A 25,579-nucleotide genomic window follows, 5' to 3' on the forward strand; every position below is an offset into this window, starting at 1 on the left:
GAAAGTTGGCCTAATCAAAATGGAATTTCATAGGATAAACAAGATAGACACTGTTTGTACACGTAAATAAGTATATATACATAAAATAGTGTTTTGACAGACATAATTTGTAGAAATACATAATAAGATGATAATAATATAGGTATCATATGTGGGGTCCACATGAGTCCCGAAGCCACAAGACACTGTTTATATACGTAAATAAGTATATAAAATAATATTTTAACTGATATAATTTGTAAAAATATATGATAAAATAATAATAATATAGGTATCATATGCGGGGCCCACATGAGTCCCGAAGCCGTATGGAGGTTTATACGAGTCTCAAAGTTATGTAGGATGCATAAAATCGTATGAGAATTATTCGAGTTACGTAAGATCCATTCGGATCTCGAAGTTGTGTGGGGCCCACAAGATCATGTGGGGCCCACATGAGTTTTTAAATTTTAAATTTAATTATTGCTAAAAAAATAAATAATAAAATAAATAAATACTAAAAATAGTTTAAAAGTAATAACAATGATAATAATAATGATAATAATGATTAAGAAAAATAATAAAATAATAAAATAATTAATTAACTAATTGATTAATTAATTAGGTAAGTAGTTAATTAAAAATTTATTTAATGGGAATGGTGGCAAGCACTCCCACATGGCCTTCATCCCCATCCCATACTCAATCCATACCTTATCCATCCTTGCCCATTCTTTAATTTTAAAAAAATTATAATTTTACCCATCTCTTCACATTTTTATAAATTTCATTTCTTTTCCAAAATTTTCCTATAAATAGGGAGCTCTCAACCTTCATTTTTCACAACAATTTTCAAGGAAGAGAAGGATTACTGAGTGAAAGAATTTATGGTGAAGAGATAATTTTTGAATGAATTCTCAATTACTCACTCTTTTCGATCTCATTTCTTAGAGATAGTTACAGTATTCGTAAGGAAGAAAGTAAGTAAATTTTAATTATATTAGTTTTTTTTTATTTAAAATTCATACCCGAGTTTATTTTATAAGTAAATTTCAATTATGTTAATTAGTTCCACAAAATTTGTATGAGTTTATTTTTACACATATTTAATTATATCAGTTCTATCTTTAATATACTTGCATCTATTTTTGGGTTATGAAATGTTCTAATCTCCTTCGGATAAATTTTCAGCATTTTTTTCTATTCAAAAATAAAATTATATATACTTTTAACACAAAAATTGTCTGGCATGAGTTTATTTTTACGTTGTATTTTTTTATAAAAATATGAGTAAAGAGGAGATTTTTACGATATTATTATAAATTGCATAAATTATAATAAGATGATTTTAAAACCCCTTATGGCAACGAAAGTTCAAAGTTACAGATGCTCGGTATCGCAGCTTAAAGTTTATACGGATCAGAGTGCACCCACACTGTTTATAAAGTGGTTATTTATGTTAGTATATTTATCATGAGTGCACACCTGGTCCGGACCAAAACTTAATAAGGAAAATCTCACTTAAAGTTTACGTACATTGATTTAGTTTGGTCGGCCAGCTAGCTAAGTCCAGTCTTCGGACCGCACAACCTAATCATGGGGGTAAACATGACTTACGGCAAACAGGCCTAAGGGTGGTTTTTACAATATATATTTATACATAGTTAATTACGTATACAAAATCACTGATAATTTGAAGAAAAAGTGTAAGTTTACATAAAAAAGATCATTCTAGTGCTTAAATGACGATCTAAAAAAAACGTATAAGGAAAAGTATATGTATATTTATTATTAAATATTTATACAATTTTAAAGTTAAAAGTTTAATTTAACAGTTATAGTTTATGATTATAAAATTTTACTGTTATAGTTGATGGTAAAAGTTTTATACAAAAATTTTTAAATTTATATTTATTATAGAGACAGTTTTAAAGTTATAATATTAAATATTGTTTTACGAAATTTTTAAAAAGCTCATTTTGGCTACACACTAATAATAATCTTATTTACTTACTGAGCGTTGTCTCACTCCAATAATATTTTTATTTCGGATGACTCTGAAGAGCATGTCAGAAATCAGGCTTAGCAAACATGCGGGTGGGAATAGAAAAATAAAGATTGATTAGAAATATTAGTATGATGTCAGATATTTATGTTGTGAAATTTTTTTTCTTTTGAAATAAATGATTGTAATATGGATAATTAGTGTTCTGGTTTAATAAAAATTGAGTTTATTTTGCTTCCGTTGTAAATTAGTAGTAAAAAGTTAATATCCCGGGCTCCTCGGGATCGGGGTGTTACATTTGGTATCAGAACAATAGGTTATAGGTTCTGTAGACTTTAAGAAATAATTTTACTAGAGCATAAGATATAGGTTCTGCATAAATCTAATATATAAATTTTACCAGAGCATAGGTATAAAACATGGTTTGGGTATGAGTGGGTAGTTTAAAATATTTATTTTAGTTTGTTATATTATTATACGATAATAATAGATTTATGATTTTAAAATAATATTTGGTCATTGTTTAAGAATGGATCTTAAAGATAGTAGCATTAAAGGAAATGAGATTTATGTGAAGGCTCCCAAGGACAGGTAATAATTATAAATTTTTTAAGAAAAATAGTAGTATTATTGAAGACACGTTAATTAATTTAAATATGTTATTTATGTTTGTAGAAACACGTACCTATATTGATGATTCATAATTAATTGTCAAATGCATTAATAATTTAAAATTTATATATATATATATATATAAATATAATAATATAATAATATCCAAGATTTATTTATTTTCTCCGTTATTATTTTCACTAAATATATAAGAAATAACCCATTAGACCCTACTGAGTTTAGAAATGCTACACATACAAATAGATATGAACAAACGGTCTATTATGAAATCTGAATTTACCCAAAAAATTTATTTGCATGCATAAGTTGGATACGAATATGTATTTTTACGTTACATATTCAGTTATCAACAAAACATTCAACCTTAATTTACAAATATATATTTTGACAAAATCTTTAATTTTAATTTTGTATCAGTTTATAAGGAATTAAATATAATTCAAATATTGCTTATTATATTTAAATTCAAAAAAAAAAAATATATATATATATATATATGTATAATCCCTTAGTATGTACAAGTTAAATATGTATATCTATTTTTTCCCATTACGTATTCAATTTCCATCAAGTATCCAAGTTTGATTTATGAGTACAAATTTTGACGAAATCTTTAATTTGGTATAAATTTATAAAAGTTAATACAACTTAATTTTTTTTATATAAAAAAAATACCATTAATGAAAGCAATATAAAAATTAACTAATTTCCTTTAAATAACTAACCAATGTCAAATCATCAATTAGCTAAACATGCCCAACATATATTTAATAATAATAATAATAATGTTAGTGGAATATATATATATATATATATATGCCCAACATATATTTAATAATAATAATAATAATGTTAATGGAATATATATATATATATATATATATATATATATATGTATAAAGGGGTACTCTTGTAGTTAAAAAAAGAAAAGAAAAAGAGCCTCATGGGTGAAAATCATCGGCTATAGCGCACTTACCCCCGAAGCAAGGCCAGGGCATGAGACCACTTGGGCATAGTGGGGACTCGAACCCACGATCACATGGATGCGTGGCCGGTTCCTTACCACTAGGCCACCCACCCAAGTAGTGATCTAAGGATGAAATTAATTATAGTTAAAGCATTAATAAAGATGTAAAAACATAAAAAGAACCTAGAGTCTGCAAATTTTGCAACACGTGTCGCTATCCCTCGATTTGTGTAAAACGCGTTGTTCAATATCCGTGACACGCATCGCTCTCTCTTGATTCTCGCAACACACGTCGTTCTCCCTTGATCTGTGCAAAACGCGTTAATCGATATCCATGACACGCGTCACCCCCTCTCGGTTCTCGCAACACACATCGTTCTCCTTCAATTTGTGCAAAATGCGTTGCTCGATATCCGTGACACGCGTCGCTCTCCTTCGATTCTCGCAATACACGTCACTCTCTTTCGATTTCCACAACACGCAGTCATTCCCTTATAAAAAGGGTACGCCCTCCTCAAACTCTAAGCATCACAGTTTTCTACCATTTTGAACAACCACATTTCGGTTTGAAGAGATTAGTTTTTCCCAACTTTTCTCTTGGTTGTCTCATTATTCAAAAATGTTGCCAAATCACCCAACTCCTCAAGCTGCTGAGAGCGGCACTAGTTCGCCAATCCAAAGATGGAAACCTAGCAAGGCACAACTAGAGATTTTAGAGGAGGCCTTCCGCAGCAGTTAAGGGGAACTCCCTTCTGTGGAGCGAACTATCTTACTTGCAGCACAACTTCGAAGGTATGGTCCAATCGAGCTGAGGAATGTGCGCTTTTGGTTTGAGAACAGTAGGCGTAGGCAGGAATCAGTTGGAGAAACCACTATCTCAACTACTGCCCCATCAATTCTCCATATTACCTCCTCCGCCACTACCGACCCGAGCAGTGCCCTTGCCATTTTTCCAACCCTCTTCCCTATCGAGAATATTCTGACTATGAAACTTACGACTAATATCACACCAATGAGCCATATCCCTCACAATGGCAATATCGCAGTCACCACACTAAGGGTTTCGGATAATGCTGGCCTACTACACCATTGCAAGGAAATTTGATGCGCATTGAGACTCATATACCGGCCACCAATAACTTGGGAAAAGGGCAGCTCTTCCTCCCTCGCCGAACAAACGGGCGTTCTCTCCCTTTTTCCGACCCAAGCCGGCGACATTAGAGAGGTCAACTATACCAAGAAAAAAAAAAAACCCCGGCGGTTAGCAGTGACACCGCTAGTACTTCGATAGATGTTGATGTTGATCTAAGGCTCTAAAGGCCAGATTTCGTCTCATTTTTTTTTTTACATATATTTTTAATTTATAGGATATGTATAATATATACATATATATAATTATCCTTTTCCACATCTTCTAATTTCTTTTCCATTTCAACCTCTATTAGACTGACGATTCACACTTCAATTCTCAAAATAAAATACTTCGCCAAATTGACCAACAATCTATTCTAAGACTTAATCAAATCGTTAATCAATGTACTCTTTTAAATAGCGCAACCAATTATATAGTACTCATTTTAAATTAGCCAATTTCGAGGACGAAATTTTTATAAGGAGGGGAGATTGTGATGACCCAAAAATATATATATATATATATATATATATATATAATTAAAGTACAATAATAATAAAATAATAAAAATGGTCATTAAGTTAATATCAATACAGAAGTGTTTTTCTGTAGGATCCTTGATTCCATATTTGATGCCTAAGAAAGACCTTGTCTTAACGAGTGCTCAGAGACCATTGCGGCTCAGTCGCTCCCTGAAGGTCGACCTAGTCAAAATGGAATTTCATAGGATAAACAAGATAGATACTGTTTGTACACGTAAATAAGTATATATGCATAAAATAGTGTTTTGACAGACATAATTTGTAGAAATACCTAATAAGATGATAATAATATAGGTATCATATGTGGGGCCCACATGACTATGTGGGGTCCACATGAGTCCCGAAGCCACAAGACACTGTTTATATACTTAAATAAGTACATAAAATAATATTTTAACTGATATAATTTGTAAGAATATGTGATAAAATAATAATAATATAGGTATCATATGCGGGGCCCACAAGACTGTATGGGGCCCACATGAGTCCCGAAGTCGTATGGAGGTTTACACGAGTCTCAAAGTTATGTAAGATGCATAAAATCGTATTAGAGTTATTCGAATTACATAGGATCCATTCGGGTCTCGAAGTTGTGTGGGGCCCACAAGACCATGTAGGGCCTACATGAGTTTTCAAAATTTAAATTTAATTATTGTTTAAAAATAAATAATAAAATAAATAAATACTAAAAATAGTTTAAAAGTAATAACAATGATAATAATAATGATAATAATGATTAAGAAAAATAATAAAATAATAAAATAATTAATTAACTAATTGATTAATCAATTAGGTAAGTAGTTAATTAAAAATTTATTTAATGGGAATGATGGCAAGCACTCCCACATGGCCTCCATCCCCATCTCATACTCAACCCATACCTTGCCTATTCTTTAATTTTAAAAAAATTATAATTTCACCTATCTCCCCACACTTTTATAAATTTCATTTCTTCCCCAAAATTTTCCTATAAATAGGAAGCTCTCAACCTTCATTTTTGACAACAATTTCTCAAGGAAAAGAAGGATTAGTGAGTGAAAGAATTTGTGGTGGAGAGAGAATTTTTGAATAAATTCTCAATTACCCATTTTTTCCGATCTCATTTTTTAGAGATAGTTACAGTGTTCGTAAGGAAGAAAGTAAGTAAATTTTGATTATATTAGTTTTTTTTTATTTAAAATTCATACCCAAGTTTATTTTATAAGTAAATTTCAATTATGTTAATTAGTTCCACAAAATTTCCATGAGTTTATTTTTACGCATATTTAATTATACCAGTTCTATCTTTAATATACTTGCATCTATTTTTGGGTTATGAAATGTTTTAATCCCCTTGGGTAAATTTTCAACATTTTTTTCTATTCAAAAATAAAATTATATATATTTTTAACACAAAAATTGTGTGGCATGAGTTTATTTTTACGTTGCATTTTTTATGAAAATATGAGTAAAGAGGAGATTTTTACGATATTATTATAAATTGTATAAATTATAATAAGATGATTTTAAAACCCCTTATGGCAACGAAAGTTCAAAGTTACAGACGTTCGGTACCGCAGCTTAAAGTTTATACGGATCAGAGTGCACCCACACTGTTTACAGAGTGGTTATTTATGTTAGTGGATTTCTCCTGAGTGTACACTTGGTTCCGGACCAGGACTTAATAAGGAAAATCTCACTTAAAGTTTACGTACGTTGATTTAGTTTGGTCGGCCAGTCAGCTAAGTCCAGTTTTCGGACCGCACAACCCAGTCATAGGGGTAAACATGACTTACGGCAAACAGGCCTAAGGGTGGTTTTTACAATATATATTTATACATAGTTAATTACGTATACAAAGTCACTGATGATTTGAAGAAAAAGTGTAAGTTTACATGAAAAATATCATTCTAGTGCTTAAATGACGATCTAAAGAAAACGTATAAGGAAAAATATATGTATATTTATCATTAAATATTTATACAGTTTTAAAGTTAAAAGTTTAATTTAACAGTTATAGTATATGATTATAAAATTTTACTGTTATAGTTGATGGTAAAAGTTTTATACAAAAATTTTTAAATTTATATTTATTCTAGAGACAGTTTTGAAGTTATAATATTAAATATTGTTTTACGAAATTTTTAAAAAGCTCATTTTGGCCACACACTAATAATAATCTTATTTACTTACTGAGCGTCGTCTCACTCCAATAATATTTTTATTTCAGATGACTCTGAAGAACATGTCGGAAATCAGGCTTAGCAAACATGCGGGTGGGGATAGAAAAATAAAGATTGATTAGAAAGATTAGTATGATGTCAGATATTTATGTTGTGAAAATTTTCTTCTTTTGAAATTAATGATTGTAATATGGATAATTAGTGCTCTGGTTTAATAAAAATTGAGTTTATTTTGCTTTCGCTGTAAATTAGTAGTAAAAAGTTAATATCCCGGGCCACTCGGGGTCGGGGTGTTACAATGCAACACATATTTTTCTTGCTTGATGCCTAGCTTAGAAACTTTTTCTTTCATAGAAGGTCCTTTGAAGCTTTAGTGATTGTGATATATTCAACCTTTGTACTTGGTAAAGCAACACATTTTTGCAATTTTGACTATCAAGACAGTGCGCCACCTATAAAGGTCATCATGCCCAAATGTTGACTTCTGGAGTCAACATATTTTGCCATGTCAGAGTCAAGGAAACCATTTAACTCTTGTCATTAACAAAACATAAACAAACTCTAGATGTACCCCTGAGATATGAAGTATCCATTTCACTGTCTCCCAATGTTGTTTACCTAGATTAGAAAGAAATCGACTTACCACTCCAACTGCATGAGCAATGTCCAGTCTTGTACTTACCTTGACGTACATTAGGCCACCAACATTTGAAGCATACGAAACCTTTTTTTGTGTACTCCTTCTCTTCATCACTTATATAGGACACTGTTTATTCACTTGAAGTGACCTACAAGTGGAGAACTCACTAGCTTTGCATTACTTATTAATGGATTTTTGAGTCTAATCTCTGTTTTGATGCTGACAAAACACAAGTCACTCATACGTGTATTTAGTTATTGAACAGGTCCTTAATTCAAACACACACATAAGGGAAAGTGGAAGCCAAGAGGAACTTCAAGCTTATCATCATACTGGCATATTTTATGAAGAGAAGAGCAAGGAAGAAAAAAGACATTTGTTTATTTCAATTGTAATTGCATTTGGTTTTCATTATTTGGTCTGTAATAATGCATGCATTTGCTTGATATGTTTAAATACTCAGATTAACCGTAAACTGACCTTAGGGCACCTACACTTTATACAAAACATTTTCATAAAAAGATAAAATCATACAAAGGTTTTCAAAATAAATTAAGGTCAAAATTATGGCTTACAAAGATGGTCAACCAATGTTAGGTTTTAGGCTTAATTCAAAGCCTCGATCGACCGAACTCTTCAGTACAAATCAACTTGGTCGACCAAACCAGCCCTAAGTCAAAAGTTTGACTGTCTCGATCAACCAAACCCTTGGCAGTATAAATGTCACGATCAACCGAACCGGTCAGAAGTCAACAAGTTGACTTCTCACGGTCGACCGTTCTAAAATGAAAATATCGTCCTAGGACGATCGAACTGACATGTGTCTGACCCCCAACTCTTTGGCTGACCATTTATGTAGTTCAAATTGGCCATGGTCAATCGAACCATATGAGCGGTCAATCGAACCTTAGCCATGGTCAACCAAACCTACGAAGGGTTCAAAATTGCTCTGAGACAGTCGACCAAATTCGTAGTTCAAAATTGACACGGTCGACCGAACTTATTAAAGTGGTTGACTGAACCTCTCGGATTGAAAAATTTTTAAGGGCTAAAACGTCATTAATTTTTTAATTAAACTTTTCCAAAATACCCATTGTGTCCTCAACGGTCATAATTTTCGAAAAATCTATATATACCCCTTCATTTGCTTTTATTTGCAACTTTGATTAACCCGAATTTTGTCTATAATTAATTGTTAATCAAAGTTCCCTCAAAACGTTTTTTATTGTCAAAATCTTTTTTTTGGTGCAAAATCTTTTATACAAATCTCTCAAACTCTCTTTCATGCTTTTATTTCAAAATCATTTTTGATGAGAGTATTTTATCTAGGGCATTTTATTTACATATATTCTCACTTGTTATTTATTTCCCGAAAATCATTTTTGAGAGTATTGCTTAGGTTTTCTCCCGATTATTTCTTTGATAAATATTTTTGAGAGAAAATTATTTACAACACAAATATTTTTTTGAGCTTAAATTCCTAAATTCTCCAAATATTCTTTATTTGCAAAAATATTTATAGGCGAACAATAATATTCATTTTTAATATATATTTTATTTGTGCAAAGTTATTTGATAGCACCCTTACTATACTGAGCATAATGCATATCATTAGAGAGTGCATATATTGGGTTTTAATGTGTACATCTTTATTTGTATTTCAGAAGCATGTTTTATGTACGAAAATATTTTAATGTATCGGTTGGGTTCAGCTCGGAATTGTACTGGAGAGTCTCAGCCCCGTCAATGAAACCAGTTGGGTTTAGCCTAGGAAATTGAATTGAGGAGTTTCTGCCCCATAAGGGAGACAAGTTGGGCTCAATCTTGTAATTGAGTTTTGGTTTACCTCACCTCATAAGGAGAGATTGTAACAGCTTATGCTCTGCTCGTTTAAGTGAGTAAGGATAGTGGAATCCTTGGGGGGTATGCCCAAGGCGGGGACGTAAGCTGGTTTGACCGAATCTCGATAAAAAATATCGTGTGTTTCTCTCTCTTTATCTCATTTAATTTCCACACTTTAATTTTCATATGTTTATGTCTATTCATTTACAATTATAATTATTTGCATGCACACATTCAATTTAAATGAGATTTGTGGAACTTGTGTATGTGTATGTATTCATTGTTCAATTTTTTTACATACACATGTATATGTAGAATGAGATATGATATGTGGTGAATCGGCGCTTAGTTTGAATTAGCCAAAAAGTTTTGAAATCCAATTCACCCCCCCTCTTGGGATCACATCAATTCCAACACTTATGTTGAATCTTTCTAACACCTTACACCTTTATTTAGAAAAATCAAAGCCTATTGTGTGTCTTGTCATGAGATATTCTCATGCCAAGAATTTGTTCTGCCAAACCTAAGTCCTTCATTGCAAAAGACTTACTCAATTCTTGCTTTAAGTTAGTTATTTTCTTAGCATCATGACTACAATCAACATGTCATCCACATAAAGCAAATGAATAATAAAACCATCACTCGAAAATTTCTTAATTAAGGAAAACACAATGATAGGAAGAAGTCTTAACATACCCATGTTGTGACATAAAAGATTCAAACTTCTTGAACTATTGTTGTGGAGTTTGTTTCAGTCCATACAAGCTTTTTTCTAACTTGCACACAAGATGCTCTTTACCTTTCTCTTTGAATCCTTCAAGTTGCTCCTTGTAGATTTCCTCATGTAAGTCACCATGTAAAAAGGTAGCCTCCACATCAAATTGTTCAACCTCCAAGTTTTCAAACTTGCAACCAAGTTAAGAATCATTCTAATAGAAGACATCTTGACCACGGGAGAAAAGATTTCCTCAAAATCAATGCCTTTTCTTTGACCAAAACCCTTAACCACCAATCTTGTCGTGTATCTAAAGACCCGAAAATTATAATAATTAAATAACAGAGAAGAGGAAAACTAAAAGGGTGACGAATACCCTGGTTTCGTCGACGAATTCCCAGAAGGATTCATGGAAGAAGTTCAGTATTCGTCGACGAAAAGATACCGAAAGGGGGTGATTTGAACCCATTGGTTCGTCGACAAACTCCCTTCTTCGCCTTGTCGACGAAGCCACGTGTCTCGTCGATGAAACCACGTGTCAAGTCGTTTATAAATATGTGAAAAATCAGTTTTTGGTGAGAAATCAACTGCATTTTCCTTTCTCTATCTTGAATTTCGGTTGTTCTGACTTCTCTTTACAAATTCGGCTCCATTTCTCCCCGGTTCTATGATCAGAAGCTACCACGTTGATCTTGGGGAGATTCTCTACAACTTAACCGGAGCGAAATTTCGATTTAAGAAGTTTAGGAATCATCCCAAAATCAGGGTAAGTAGGTTATTTAAGGGTTATTTGGCTTGTAGGTTTTTCTAAGCCCAAATTTGGTTATAGATGTTAGTATACTGGTGTTTGGGATGATTAATTTGGGTGTTGTGAATTCAGGATTTTGGGGCTTTTACTGCAGGCAGGTTAGAGAACTTAGAGGGTGTTCCCAGGAACCCAGGTAAGATGATGAATAGTTTATAATTTAGGAAATATGGGTATACAAATTATTCTGGGTATTTAGTTGATTGATAGGGAAATATATATGATATTTTCAAGATTATGGAATTATAAATGCCAGGGGTGTAAGTTAGAAATTAGTAAACGAGCTTAGTTTGTCAGGTAAGGGAAATATGCTACGCTAGTAAATTATAGTATTTATTTATTAAGATACAGGGTATAAATTATACAGTTTTATAAATTTCAGAACATGAGTTTTATTAATTGTGTGGCATGAGTAGGTATTTGTTCAGTACAGAGTTTATATAGTTTTTTTTTTAGAATATCAAGATTTACAGTATTTTTGTGCAGAAATATGTTTTACTAGATTTTAAAGAATTATGAATTTCAATGTACAAACAGACAGACATTTTACAGACAGATATTTTACCGACAGATATTTTACAGACATATATTTTACAGACAGATATTTTACAGTATTTGTAGAATACCATGATTTCCAAAATTTCAAAACCATAACACTCAGATATTACAGATTATTCAGTCAAATATTATAGATAAGATATTACAATTATTTCAGTCAGATAATGCAGTATTTCAAATCAGTTTTACAGTGTTATGGTTATTTTGGAATCATGATGAAACGGTAAGATAATTATATATATTAGTATTATATAGTATTAGACCCTGATGAATTATTTCAGTCAGATTCAGTCAGCAGAGCACGACACCGTAGCTATTTCAGATCAGAGTAAAACCACATATCTCAGATAGTGTGTGGATTACCGTCAACCGTGCCTATGGAGGGATTGCAAGCTCCCCAGTATTATGGGTTGAGGAGGTCGGTTTGACGAGGGAGATACCAATACCATGCCTTTGGAGGGATTGCAATAAGGTCGGTCTGAGGATTGATAGAGTATTCATGTGACTTATCCTGGTAGGCCAACCAGAGTTAAGTCCCCCTTATGGGCCACACAACCCTGTCATGAGGGGTTAAATCATGACATATAGATTTTCAGGGTAGTTTTCACAGTTATCTATATATACACATATTTACAGAATTACAACGATTATATTATATTACTAGCAGTATGAATAAATAGAAAATTCAAATAATTTAGTTATGTTTTGTGTATGTATAATTTAGGGAGATACTGAATTCTAGTTGTAACGTCCCTCAATAAAATACAACATAATAAATACATAGTCAACCCGAACCCGTGGTTAACAGGGACTCCTGTCATACACAACGGAAAACCTAGCAGCAGTAAATATAAAAATCCATACATCCATCTATAAAACATAATACCAGAGCTTTCTATTAACGTCAATATACTGTTCATATGTGCAATCTCCAAAAAGTCAAAATAATACTAGGACTATGCAACAAAAATCTCCTAGTCCTAGCTCAGGGCTTACCCTTCTAATAGGGAAGCACCAATCACTCAGCGGCGGCCCTGACCCATCGGTCTCTCTGGTTTCCTAAAAAATTTAATAATGTTGGGGGTGAGACACTTCTCAGTAAGAGAAAATAAACTAAATACAGCTGTGTGGTAACATGAATATTTAGAGTGCTTATACATGTGTAATATATTTCATAACTCTAGAAATAATCATAGTATCATACTGGACAATCATGTACTTTCATATTCGTTAATAAATCATAACATACATATATAAACATCTGTAATAACTCGTAATACTGAAAATCAACCTAGGATGAATAGCTAGCTAATGTCATGTATTACCTCCCATGACGGGTTGTGCAGCCCAAAGGCGGGACCCAACAACGGCTGGCCGACCACTGCCAAATCAAATATGTCTGTAAGTACAATGAGCCCGCCACACCCTAGTCCGGACTGCCAGGTGGATGTCCACACTCTACTGAAAGCCACATCGACTATCCATCTCCCATCCCCTCGTGGAATGGTTATCACTAATATGGCCTCGTGCCAAATCTGATCTACCCATAGCTACGGTACCGAGCTCCCGATCTGAACTAAACTAACATTCCGGTTGCAATAACATATAATACATGAACATACGTAACATCAACACGGCCTCGTGCCGAAAATATAGATACGACCTCACGCCGAAATCATACGTATGGCCTCGTGCCAAAATCATAGTAAATATATATATATGGCCTCGCGCCAATAACATAAATACAGCCTCGTTCCGATAACATAATAATACGGCCTCGCGCCGATAGCATAATAAATACGGCCTCGCACCGTTAACATAAATAATACGGCATCGCGCCGATAGCATAATAAATACAGCCTTGCTCCGATAACATAAATAATACGACCTCGCGCCGATAGCATAATAAATACTACCTTGCGCCGATAACATAAATACGGCCTCGTGCCGAATCATTTCAGGTATTTACATTCTAAAAATAACTCTTTTATCATAAATTCGTCAAACTCAATATAGCATAACTCGTCTTTCCAAAATACCTAAAAATGTGTTTTACATGTAAAAGCATACATATCATATCTCATTTCACGTAAAATCATATTCATGCCACACATGCTCTATTAAAAGTCATACTAAAATCATGATTTTCTAACATCTTATACATACATATACATTTTAAGCATCATAGCAGTATTTTCCCAAATCATACATTTTATTCATAATAAACAAATATATCCTATGTTTTTCTGAAAATAAATCTATTCATAATCAATAATAATTTGCATGGAAAAGAACTGCTTTAGTTTACTCCCTTACCTGACTACTGAGAAAGCCCCTCAAATTTCCTAGCCTGACCCCCGTAGGATTTCCTACTCAACACCCTGAAACTCAAAATCTCCAGTACTAAACATCAATATTTTCATGCGTACATCAATTTCTATAACTACCATGAAGTCTAATTTGGCTTAAAAAGTCTTACCTCAACTCAAGGATGATTTTCAACTCCGTTTTCCCAACGATCCGCTCCTACAAACTTGTAGGGAGCTTCGCCATGAGCATCGTAGTAGCCTCAGATCTTCGATCCGGTGTAAAACCAACCCAAAATCGAAGAGAGAGTGTGAGAGAGCCGAAGAGGAGAGAGAGAGAAGGAAGCTTATATGAAATAAAATCAGATTTTTTTCCTATTTATATAGACAACAGAATTCGTCGACGAGCCCGATCTTCGTTAATGAGTTCTTCATAAATTTCATCAACGAGACCCTGTATTTGTCGACGAAATTCAGGCTACCTCAGAACCCTTCTCGGTATTTTCTCGTCGACGAAGCCCTGTGTTCGTCGACGAAATCTTTAAAGCCTTCGTCGACGAAACCCTGTGTTCATCGACGAAGCTTGACAGCTTCCCTTCTTTTCCCTTTTTCAAATTTTCCTTTCTTTATTATTTAAATTTCATTTAAAAATTCGGGTCGTTACATCGGTATTGTGTATATGGTTGTACAGTTTCATGTTTTCTGCTATATAGGCATTTTCAGTAGTCATTATAAGGGTATCAGAGTAATATGATTATCAGTATATTTTATATATTATTTGAAAAAAAATTGTAGGAATTTTCAGGTCGTTATAGTGTACCTAAGTTGTGAATTATTTCTATCATTCTTCAACCTAAATCCATTTGTCCTCAAGTGTTTTTTTCATTTATTAGTAAGGGTAAATATATTGATAAAAAGGAATATGTGCAATACATACACCTCACGGGAAGCACACAACTCCCCATAAAAAAAATAGTAAATACCACAACTTTTACATCAAAACCTGGGCATATCATATCCACTCCAATACAATATAATTCAAGCTAACATTACTAGCAAAAGAGAGTCCATTGTCATTATCCTATGGAGTGTAAATCAAATTTATCAAACACAACTTTGTAGATGTTCCTTTGGATTACCTCAACAAGCTCCTTCGGGCCAATATCCTTGCCCTCAAACCTCTTCTTATTTTTGAAGTGAAATAAGAAGAAGACTGTAGTAGCAAAACCGACTCTTTTCCCCGTAGCATTGATGCCAGCCCCTCTAACTTCTTTGTGGAGCCATTTCACTGCTGCGTTCAAAGTTGTCATGGCCCTACATATTCCCAACCAGCTTCTAATACTTCCCCAGACATGTGATAAGACTCTACATTTAAAGAAAAGATGGTCTATCGTTTCAATCTCATCTCCACATAACACATATTTTTGGTCATTGTTGCCCCAGCATATTTTGTCACTCGTAAGTAGCTTGCCTTTAATTCCCAACCATAGCGTAAATGCATACTTTGGAGTACCTCCATTCTTGAGTGTTTTCTTGCCCTTAGGCAACTTTACTAGCTTATAGGTCTTGTTGTCACCTAGAGATTTAATCTTTTATCTAATATAAAAGTTCAAAAGCAAAAAGAAAAAATTATAAAATATATATATATTTTAAATGTAAATGGTAACCTGATGAGTATCTAATCCAAATGTATTTAACCCATTTATTAAATGAGTTGGGTTCAGATTGACTTGTTTATAAATGGATCGTCTCTTCTCAAACTTAAAAATCTAAAAGGTCCCAATGGACCACCCATTGAGTCTTGCCCTATTTTGCCACTCTTCCAAACGCATATGTAATTAAAGACTACTTGTATTTGGTAGACAAATTTTTTTTAGCAATAATGCCCACAATAATTTGATGGTTTTGAAATTTACATTAGTTAAATTATACTCACAATTTTAATATCACTTAGTTATGTTATAATTTAGATATTGTTGTTCTTATGCTGTCAATATTATTATTTTTACTGCAATATTAATCTCTATTTTTTTTTTCAAATACCATTGAAATTATGCATAAGCAAGTATAGTTATTTAAAATTTGTTGAATTAATTAATAATTAAAGTTATTAAAATATTATATTGTTATCTGTTGTGATTTGTGATTGTATTTTATGAAAAAAATAATAAAAGTAATATAAATAATGAGAATATGTATGAAAATAATGGGAGATATGTTAAAATGTTTTTAAAATTTGAAGATTATGATAGTGTTTGGAAGTATAAATATCGAATTTTAAATTTGAACTTTTATGAATTTGGATAAAACGTAAGAAAGTATTTGCAAGCATGAATTTTGAGGCTCGGATATGAATTTAAAAGAAATCCAATACAATTTTATATTATATTTTATCAAAATTCAGATAAATGCAAATTCAAATCCCAAAATCTATGCTCTTAAAGACAAGGTAATACAATTTTTCATTATATTTTTTTTCCAATCCATACAAAAACTTCAAATTGAAGGTGTGAAATCCAAGCACTCAAATATTTTATTAAATTATTTATGTACTAATGAGAGAAAGAGAATTGAAAATCAAGGTGTCTGATCAGCAAGTGAGAGAGAGGAACGACAAAATAATTTTTTTAAAATATATTTTAAATTAGTTATATATTTATGAGAGTTGATATAAAGGGGAAAGAAAAGTTAAAGGGGCTACTGGTGTAGGGCCACTTGTTCAGATCGATGAGAGAGAGAAGATGGAAAATGGAAAAAACAATAAAAATAAAAACAAAAGGCAAGTAAAAAAAATCTAGTGACAATATGTGTCCTACCAAAGTTGATATATAATATAGATTTCGATATAGGTTTAATCTATAAAAATTAAATTTATAAATTGAAATACTATAATAATAAAGTGTCACTCTAATTGTAAATCATAAAATTTAACTCTTAATTTCCCAAGTTGACAACAATAACAAAAATGAAAGTAATTTTATATTTTATTTATTTGCTATATATCAATAAAAATAAAATAAAAAGTATATCAAAGAACTCTAAATTATTAGTGTTCGGTTTAAGTGCAAAAAAAACAACAAAAAAAAATGGGGACATTTTTTATATTTCTCAAACTAGAGGGGTGTTTTTAAAATTACAACATTTGAGCCCCAAAAATAATATATTAACGTAGCTCGAATCTTGAGGAGGGTTGGTAAGAACTTTTTAGATTTATTGCATTGAATGCAAATAAACATAAGTTGGCAGACATATGTGCAATAAAAAATAAATAATTTCTTTATTTAATTATTTTCTGCAACACCTGCAGATTCTTCTTCACACTGATACGACGTCGTTTAGAGAAGACCGTAACCGAACCCCACGGCCTGCAGGCACCTACCTAGTCCAATAAGTCTCTGGTTGTGTCCGCCTGCGCTGACGGCGCAAAATAGAACTCTGTAGTTCGGAAATAGAGTGGGTGAACTTTGTCACTTCACACTCTCCCAAGTGGAGATCCGAATTCCTTGGCGGTCAGATCCGGACTCCAAATATGGGCGGTAAACCCATCGTTGTCCTCGCCTAGGGTTTCAGTTCGTCGGATTTCGCCGGATTCGTCCGTCGGAATGCCTGATGCTGTTTGGGTTTGTGATTTGTGTCCGCAGGTACTGAAGTGGCGGCTCCGCATTTGGGTCTGTGGTTTGCCCCAAACCCGAGTAAGAGATGGGGCGAGATGTTCTTTCTTCTCTACACTCCCTTCTGGCTCACTCTCTGCCTCGGAATCGTCGTTCCCTACAAGCTTTACGAGGTCTGCTCTTGCTCGTTACTCTCCGTTTGTTAGCCGAGAAAACCGATGAAACGAAAAGAAAAAAATAGTCGCTAGATTTTTATGTGTTTGTCTTGTGCTGTTGAAATAAATCCCGAAAGAATTTTTTTCTTTCAAGATGTTTGATTTACTAGCTTTAAAGTTAAAAAATGTTGAGAAAGGAAAGAAATTCAAATTCTGAGAAAATTGTTGGACTTCAACTCGGTGGCGCCTTTTGATTTGGTTGCTCAGAAATGTTGCCAAAGAGTATATTTAAAAAAATAAATAAAAATTCCTCGAATTTTTGGTTATTGATGTAATCATGGACCAAGAAAATGTGAGAGCTTTGAACAATGTGGGACCTTAGCCCGAGCAGAGGTTTTATGCTTTAATATATTAAGTGGCCTCATGTAGGATACAAATATTTGTTTGTTCAGTGATTGAAATATATTACTAAGAAATAATTTCGAGTGATTCCCATTTCTGTATTTTTTTTGTTTTCTCTATGGATCATGGAGGTCCACCTATTGTGAATTTGAGCTGGTTTTGTATTCATAACATGGAAGATGGAGTGAGGAAGCGATTTTTGAGGTTCACGAAACTTGGTTTCTCAATGCCGGGGCATTCGAGGGGTAAGCATAGATAAAAAAGTTCCAGTTGTTTACGTGCATTATGGGGCAAGAATAGCTAAAATCATTCCAGTTCTTTACCATGTTCCATCAAGTAATAGCTATTTAGTTCCATCTCCTGGGCTCTGTTTGCATGGATGTTAGCTGGTATTTGGATATTATTTGTATCAATGATTTGGCCAATCATTCATGATTTTGAGAAGGGTTTTTGATTGATCAAAAAGAAGAATCTACTTCAACCGATATGCCCTTAAGCACACTATGGCTCTGATGTGTTCCCTTAACCAAGCCACTACCTGTGATTCGCCGGCTCACAGCTTGGGGAGGGGTTTTTATTTATTTATCCCGAAGCTATGGAACTTAGGTATGGGTCTTTTGTCGAAATGGGAAATGGAATGGCCTTACTTTTTTTTTTCTTTTTAATTCTTATTTATCTTATAATTGATCTTATCGTGAATGATGGAATCTAAGTTTGATACCAAGGTTCCAATTATTTCTGTGATTGAATTAGTATGCTTAATCACAGGTTTACTAAAAAATTTCACTTGGCAGAGTTTTACAGAATTGGAGTACTTGCTTTTGGGACTTGCATCTGCAGTTCCTTCCTTCTTGATACCTATGCTATTTGTTGGAAAGGTAAATATTTGTGTTATCATACATTTCTTACAAATTTAATTGCTTAAACTGCATGAAATTGTAAAAAAGTCAATATCAGCCTCTATTCATGGAAATGAAATCCTAAATGCTGTCATATCAGTTGTCATATGCCCATCTTCAAAGTAATATTTGGATGTTCTTTTAGGTTTGTTTACAAAGTAAATTTTGGTTTTTTTTTTTTTGTTTTTTTTTCCTTATCGAATACTTCTAAGCCAATGTGAACTGTTAGTAAATTTGCATTTCTTTTGGATTATTCTTGCTTCTCAATTTGGCACTCCATATGGCTATATCTTTCACAAGCAACTAATGCCTCTCTTTCCTAGAGCTTTGATTTCAATAATTCATCATTTAGCTGCTTAAATGCTCAACAGGAAGGAAAATTTTAGTAGCTTGTGACTTTAATATGTTTATGACTGTCTTTGTGGGTTTTGATGTTTTTGGCAGGCCGACAGAAGCTTGTGTTGGAAGGATCGTTATTGGGTAAAGGCAAGTGTTTTTTTTTTTTTTCTCCAGTTTAAAGTCTAACATATGATAAATATGAAAAGGTTATTAGCTACCAACCCTGATAAATAAGCTATGCATTTATTTTTTTCCTGTTGTGTGTTTAGTCTTAAACTACAAGTTTGCCATTTAACCAACTGTCAAAGACAAACACATCAATTCTACCATATTTAAATTGTGTTTAGCTTGTAAAATTGGTCTTCTGCGTGGCTTTTTTGTGTAATTGTGTGGGAAGCAGGGTACATTGCACTTGATTGTGTCCAAAGTCGGTTTTAATGAGTTTGCATCATTTCATTCTAGGTTTTGACAGGGTGGACCTTTTTTTTTTTTATAGGGGCACCATGAGGAGAGGAGGAGGGCTAGGACAAGTGGGCTTGTATCAAATTATTTTCTTCAGAATTTTCATTCTAGAAAATTATTTACTTGAGGTAGAACAAAACCTAATTTTTGGACTAAAATCTGAAGAGGACAGGTTTAGTTTGTAAACATCATAGCAAGTTGTATGCTTACATACAATTTAGGCTCACTTTGAAATTTTGTTTCAGCATTTCCATATATGAGATGCTAACTATCATGCAGTTTGTTGATTATCATTTGGTCATTAGTCCATGGTGCAAGACCAGTAGATCTATAATTATTTTTCCTAAATTAATACAGTTGTTTTTGAAAATGTCTACTGCTGGGTATCACTGCTTTAGTCCCTCCCTTATTGGTCTAGGCTTTATGGCCTATTAAGAAGCCAGGTGCCCAATCTGCATATTTTGTTAAGATAAAATTGAGTAAAGATACTATAGCATTTTTCTAAGAAGAAAAATTGAAAGGCCATAATTGGCCAGGTAAATCAATTTTGAGAGTGTTGTCTTCTTGTTTTCGGCAGTATTTAAAATTTTGTCTGATGAGTAATTCTTATAAATTCTAATGCAGTTTCTGGGTATTAGTTGTTCAACTTTTTTTCTTTCTTTGTTTTAAAAACCAGTCTTCTTGTTATGTTTTTGTGCTTTCACAAAGTTAATATTTTGTTTGTAGAAACTTATTATAAGTCCAGTGGCATTTACCTCTGCATAGCATGTTGTCCCAAATTTTTATCTGATGAATAATTCTTATAAATTCTAATGCAGTTTTTGGGTATTAATCATTCAACCTTTATTTTTTATTTTTCTTGTTGTAAAAATCAGTCTTCTTGTTATGTTTTTGTGCTTTCACAAAGTTAATATTTTGTTATAGAAACTTATTTATAAGCCTGACCTATGAAATTGTTATCGTGACAGGCCAGTCTTTGGATAATGATCTTTAGTTACGTTGGGAATTACTTTTGGACACATTATTTCTTCACAGTTTTGGGTGCTTCATATACCTTTCCCTCATGGAAGATGAATGATGTAAGCTACTAAGCAAGTAATTAAACAAGTATTATTCTGTAGTCAGGTTGTGAGTTGTTTCGTCAGTTTACTAGTTTATTTATTTCTTGTATCACAATATTTATATATGTTATTATTTCTTTGTAGGTACCTCACACAACTTTCCTTCTTGCATATGTATGCTTCCTATTTTACCACATGATATCAAATATAACACTTCGCAGGCTACGGCATTCTCTTGCTGGCTTGCCTGAGAAAATTCAGTGGGTCATTGAGGCTGCTTGGATTTTGGCTCTTTCTTATTTCATAGCATACCTAGAAACCTTTGCTATTTCCAGTGTAAGTGGAAATTCAGTGCTAGACTGCTGTTTCTTTGAAAAGTTCTTAACGCATCCACTGGGCCACAAATGTTTGAATTAAAGCTGTGACAATGCTATTTTTGTTTTGATCTTTTGCAGTTCCCTTATTATGAATTTGTGGATCGGGCGTCCATGTACAGAATTGGATCCTTGTTTTATGCAATTTATTTCATCGTAAGCTTCCCAATGTTTCTGAGGTAAAGAATTCTGTTCTACGAATCAAGAAAAAGTATCTCTATTCTTGTCTAGAAGAGTGTGAGAACTCATACTATGTTTGTGAGAGTGTTATAAAATTTATGGGGCTCGCATTGTAGTATCCATGATTTTTACAACTATTTGTGCAAGTTTTCAGTGTTTAGGATGATATTCAGAGCTTATATGTTTTATCTTATGGGATAAAATTTATGAATCACCTCTCGAGTGCATGCTTGTACAATCAGCAGTGGTCTGTGGCCCATTTTCTGCTTATCTCTTGTCAAACATGATCTTACTATCAGAATATTTTTGCTATCTGATATGTAAGTTGTCAACTCTATCCCATTGTTTTGGATTGTGCGCATGTTTGGGGATGTACTTCATCATGTTCACTGTTGACTTTACACAATTGTTGGTGATGAGACAAAACTTGGTGTAAATACCAAGTTAGAATCACAAAGAGATGCTTTGGATCAGAAAGTATTTTAGAATGGTCTAAAATGGGAAGTGCAATTTGTGGTGTGAAGTAGAACTGGAGTTATATTAGAAGAATACATAAAATTATTGACTATATTATATACCTGAAGAGCAACTGTTTTTGTAATTACATTATCAACTAGGAGGGGGATCAACATTAATAATTGGCGTGGAGTAGGATAAAGTAGAGCGCTTATGAAGTTAAGTTATTGGTACATAACAAATTATTTACTAGGATGAAGTAGGACACTAATAATGACTTGCCTGCCTGATGCATATAGCTGGAGTCTTTATTAAATTTTCTCATGCTTTATTTTATTTCCTGAAAAAAATGTAAATTTTTTTCAGATGATCTATATATATTTTTTTCCCAAGATTTAAACCATGCGGCTGTTTTGTTATCTAATGTTCTTTGAGGAAATTAAAAGAAATTTTTTGGCAAAGAATGTAGAAAGATAAGGAAGTGCTTCAAGTATGAGGAAATTGCGGAACATTGTGGACTACACAAGAAAGGCTTGTTGTCCTATTAGTCTATTGTTAAAAAATAACGCGTATAGCCCTAAACATGCACAATGGTGAGAAGGTGCTATATTTTGGATATTTTTTTTGTTGAGTTGAGCTTTGATTGTCAAATTTTGGCTTTCGATCCTATTTATTATTATTTATTTTGGTTGTTGATAGAATTGTAGTTCTTGATCCTTTTGTTAATGATGGTGACTTATTTTTTATAATCCTGACTAGACAATAATGAATGAGCATTTTGTATAGTTTTTGAGCCAGTATAATAGTGGGTTTTGGTTTTTCTTAATGCTGGTATTAAAGACCCTACTTTGTCATTTGCGGCAAACAACATGGAATTTTACTTTTTCTAGACTGATTTAAGGTGTCTGCCTTGCTTTGGCCAATGGAAAAGAAAAAGTATATATATAATAAAAAAATCCAAACCAAATTAGATATAAAACACAGGAGTAATAAACACACAAACATGCACGCAATCACACGCGAGCTCATCAATATGTATTTGTTTGGTAAAATGCTCATATTTGCCTTTTGTGTTTATGTTTTTCACCTCTGGGAAATGGTATCCTTAATTTAAAGGGGTTTCACTGATATAAGCAGGGTCGGCGAGAAACCTGGGGATCCATGGGATCTACCCAGAGTAGCAGTGGATGCCCTGGGAGCTGCAATGCTGGTCACCATAATACTTGATCTCTGGCGCATCTTTCTGGGCCCTATCGTTCCGACTCCAGACTCCAAACAGTGCCTTCAACCAGGACTCCCATGGTTTCCAGGACATGCCAGTGAAGCTTGACACTTTCCTTGTAGGCCACACCAAGTGTGCCTCCCCCTCGCTTAGGTTCTCTCAGCTGAAGCAGCCAACCCAGGTTTAATCTGGGGGATTCCATTGTTCATGCTGTACCAAATTTATTTGGTCATTACTGTATTGTACCATTTTCTGTCGAGGACATTGGTTCAATGGCTGACTGCACTTCCATAGGTGCATTGTTACATTTTTTTTGGGTCAATCTGTTTGTAGTGAAACTGTCTGTTTGATGGAACCGTGACTTCTGATCATTCCTTTTTTGTTCTCTATCTCTTGGAAAAAATTATTCTTTTCTTGTGGAATAATGTATTTAAAAAAAATGATTTATTCAATTGAAAACAAGGCGACAAATAAGATGTGAAAATTAGAAGAATAAATTTCTAATTTATTTCTAGATAAGTTATTTCAACTATATATATATATATATATATATATATAAGATTTTTACCTGAATGCTATCTTAAAATATTAGTTATAATTTTACCATTTTTTCAGGTGAAATTTTAAGTTTATATCTTGAATTTTATAAAATAAAACGAGAAATGCTTACAAGAAATGATAAATTAGTAGGTTAGGTAGTTGGAGTATGTCACATTTATGTAACCAATCATATCTTGAAATTTGTTGGATGATTTTGAAATAAAATTAACCAATTACTTCAACTTTATAAGATCACTTAAAATCTTAAAAAAATTGGAGGTGTGATTGATTGTCTATCTTAAGGTTTGTTTGTTGATTTAAAATGTGATATAATTAAAATGTATAGCCTAATAATTCCTCGAGTGAGTATGGTCGTGCATTACTTGAGTATGTTTTAAAATAAATAGAACTGAACTCTTTGCAAATACTTCTCATGTGTGTTGTTGCATAAGCTATTTAAACTTAATAGAGAACCAATTCTTCTCTAGGCCAAACGATTTTTTGTATCCGCTCTTTTATTTCTATTAAATAAAGTATAGAATAAGCTTCTCAATTTTTAAAGGGTTAGTGATACATAAGATTGACAAATTTTTTTTATTAAAAAGTTAGATATATTAACGAAATTGTTTATACTAAATATTTATATGTCAATTCATATCTTTACAAATTCATCTTAGTTGATATCAAATCAGTTGAGATTTTTGAGATTTTTGAAATCCTTGACAAACATGATTCGACAAATTAGCATTAATAAAAGTGAAAATTAATCATAAATGGGGAAACAATCCCAACATGACAAAGAAGTTTTCTTAACCATTCTTCCCAACTGAGTTTAATTATTGGGACTATAGGGATGTTTCGACAAAAATCTTTTGTCAACAAAATAATGGGTACTCCTTTTCAAGGTTTATATATTTTGACAAAAAAAATATGACAATTGAAGTCCCCCACTGACTTCATGAATGGTGAGATCAGTTTGGATCATTTGCGAACTTCTTTCCCTGTTAACTTAAACACAACTACAAGCTTTTGAGTGACAATATTAATCTTCCGGACCATTGGTTTGAATTCTCATTATTGTTCATATTTTACAAAACCTTTTAGCTTAACTTGGAACTTAATGATGGAATATGATTCTCAATATAAAATTATTGGACAACACAAGGTTCCATATTTTAGAAGCCAAGTTAAGATAAAATGGTGGGGCTGTATCAATTTGATTAGTTTGACAAAATTTGCTATTGCAAAATGGGTTGAGCAAAATCTCTGATTAAACAAATCACATGACCAAACAAAAATTTTAATGACAAAAGCTCAAGTACAGGCAAGGTTAGTTGTGCCAAATCCAAAGAAGAAATAATTTTGATCTTGAACAAGACTATGTCTACTTGCTTAAATGATGACAATGTCTCTCAGTTGAACTGCCTTCAGGACAACAAGAATGACCACTATAAAATTAATTTTTACAAGAGTAATATTGCCGGTACAAGACAGACGACAATTTGCTAACCTATAAAGTTACGTGATGAAGACATACAAAATAAATAAAGATATCTGACAAGAAATAAAGTAAGGATGTCTGACAAGAAATA

The 25,579-nt window shown here is 32.7% G+C and overlaps 1 protein-coding gene across 1 annotated transcript; it reads left to right on the forward strand.

Annotated features, from left to right (window-relative positions):
• The first annotated feature begins 17,628 nt into the window (after positions 1-17,628).
• On the forward strand, positions 17,629-23,818 carry LOC131159640 (cycloeucalenol cycloisomerase). Its single transcript, XM_058114686.1, has 8 exons — positions 17,629-17,822; positions 17,928-18,070; positions 19,249-19,332; positions 19,798-19,839; positions 21,123-21,233; positions 21,360-21,551; positions 21,671-21,768; positions 23,363-23,818. The coding sequence occupies exons 1-8, from the start codon at positions 17,816-17,818 to the stop codon at positions 23,553-23,555; spliced, it is 870 nt and encodes a 289-aa protein (XP_057970669.1). The 5' UTR covers positions 17,629-17,815; the 3' UTR covers positions 23,556-23,818.
• Positions 23,819-25,579: the final 1,761 nt, after the last annotated feature.

The sequence above is a fragment of the Malania oleifera genome, chromosome 7, assembly GCF_029873635.1.
Source record: "Malania oleifera isolate guangnan ecotype guangnan chromosome 7, ASM2987363v1, whole genome shotgun sequence".
Lineage (NCBI taxonomy): Eukaryota > Viridiplantae > Streptophyta > Magnoliopsida > Santalales > Ximeniaceae > Malania > Malania oleifera.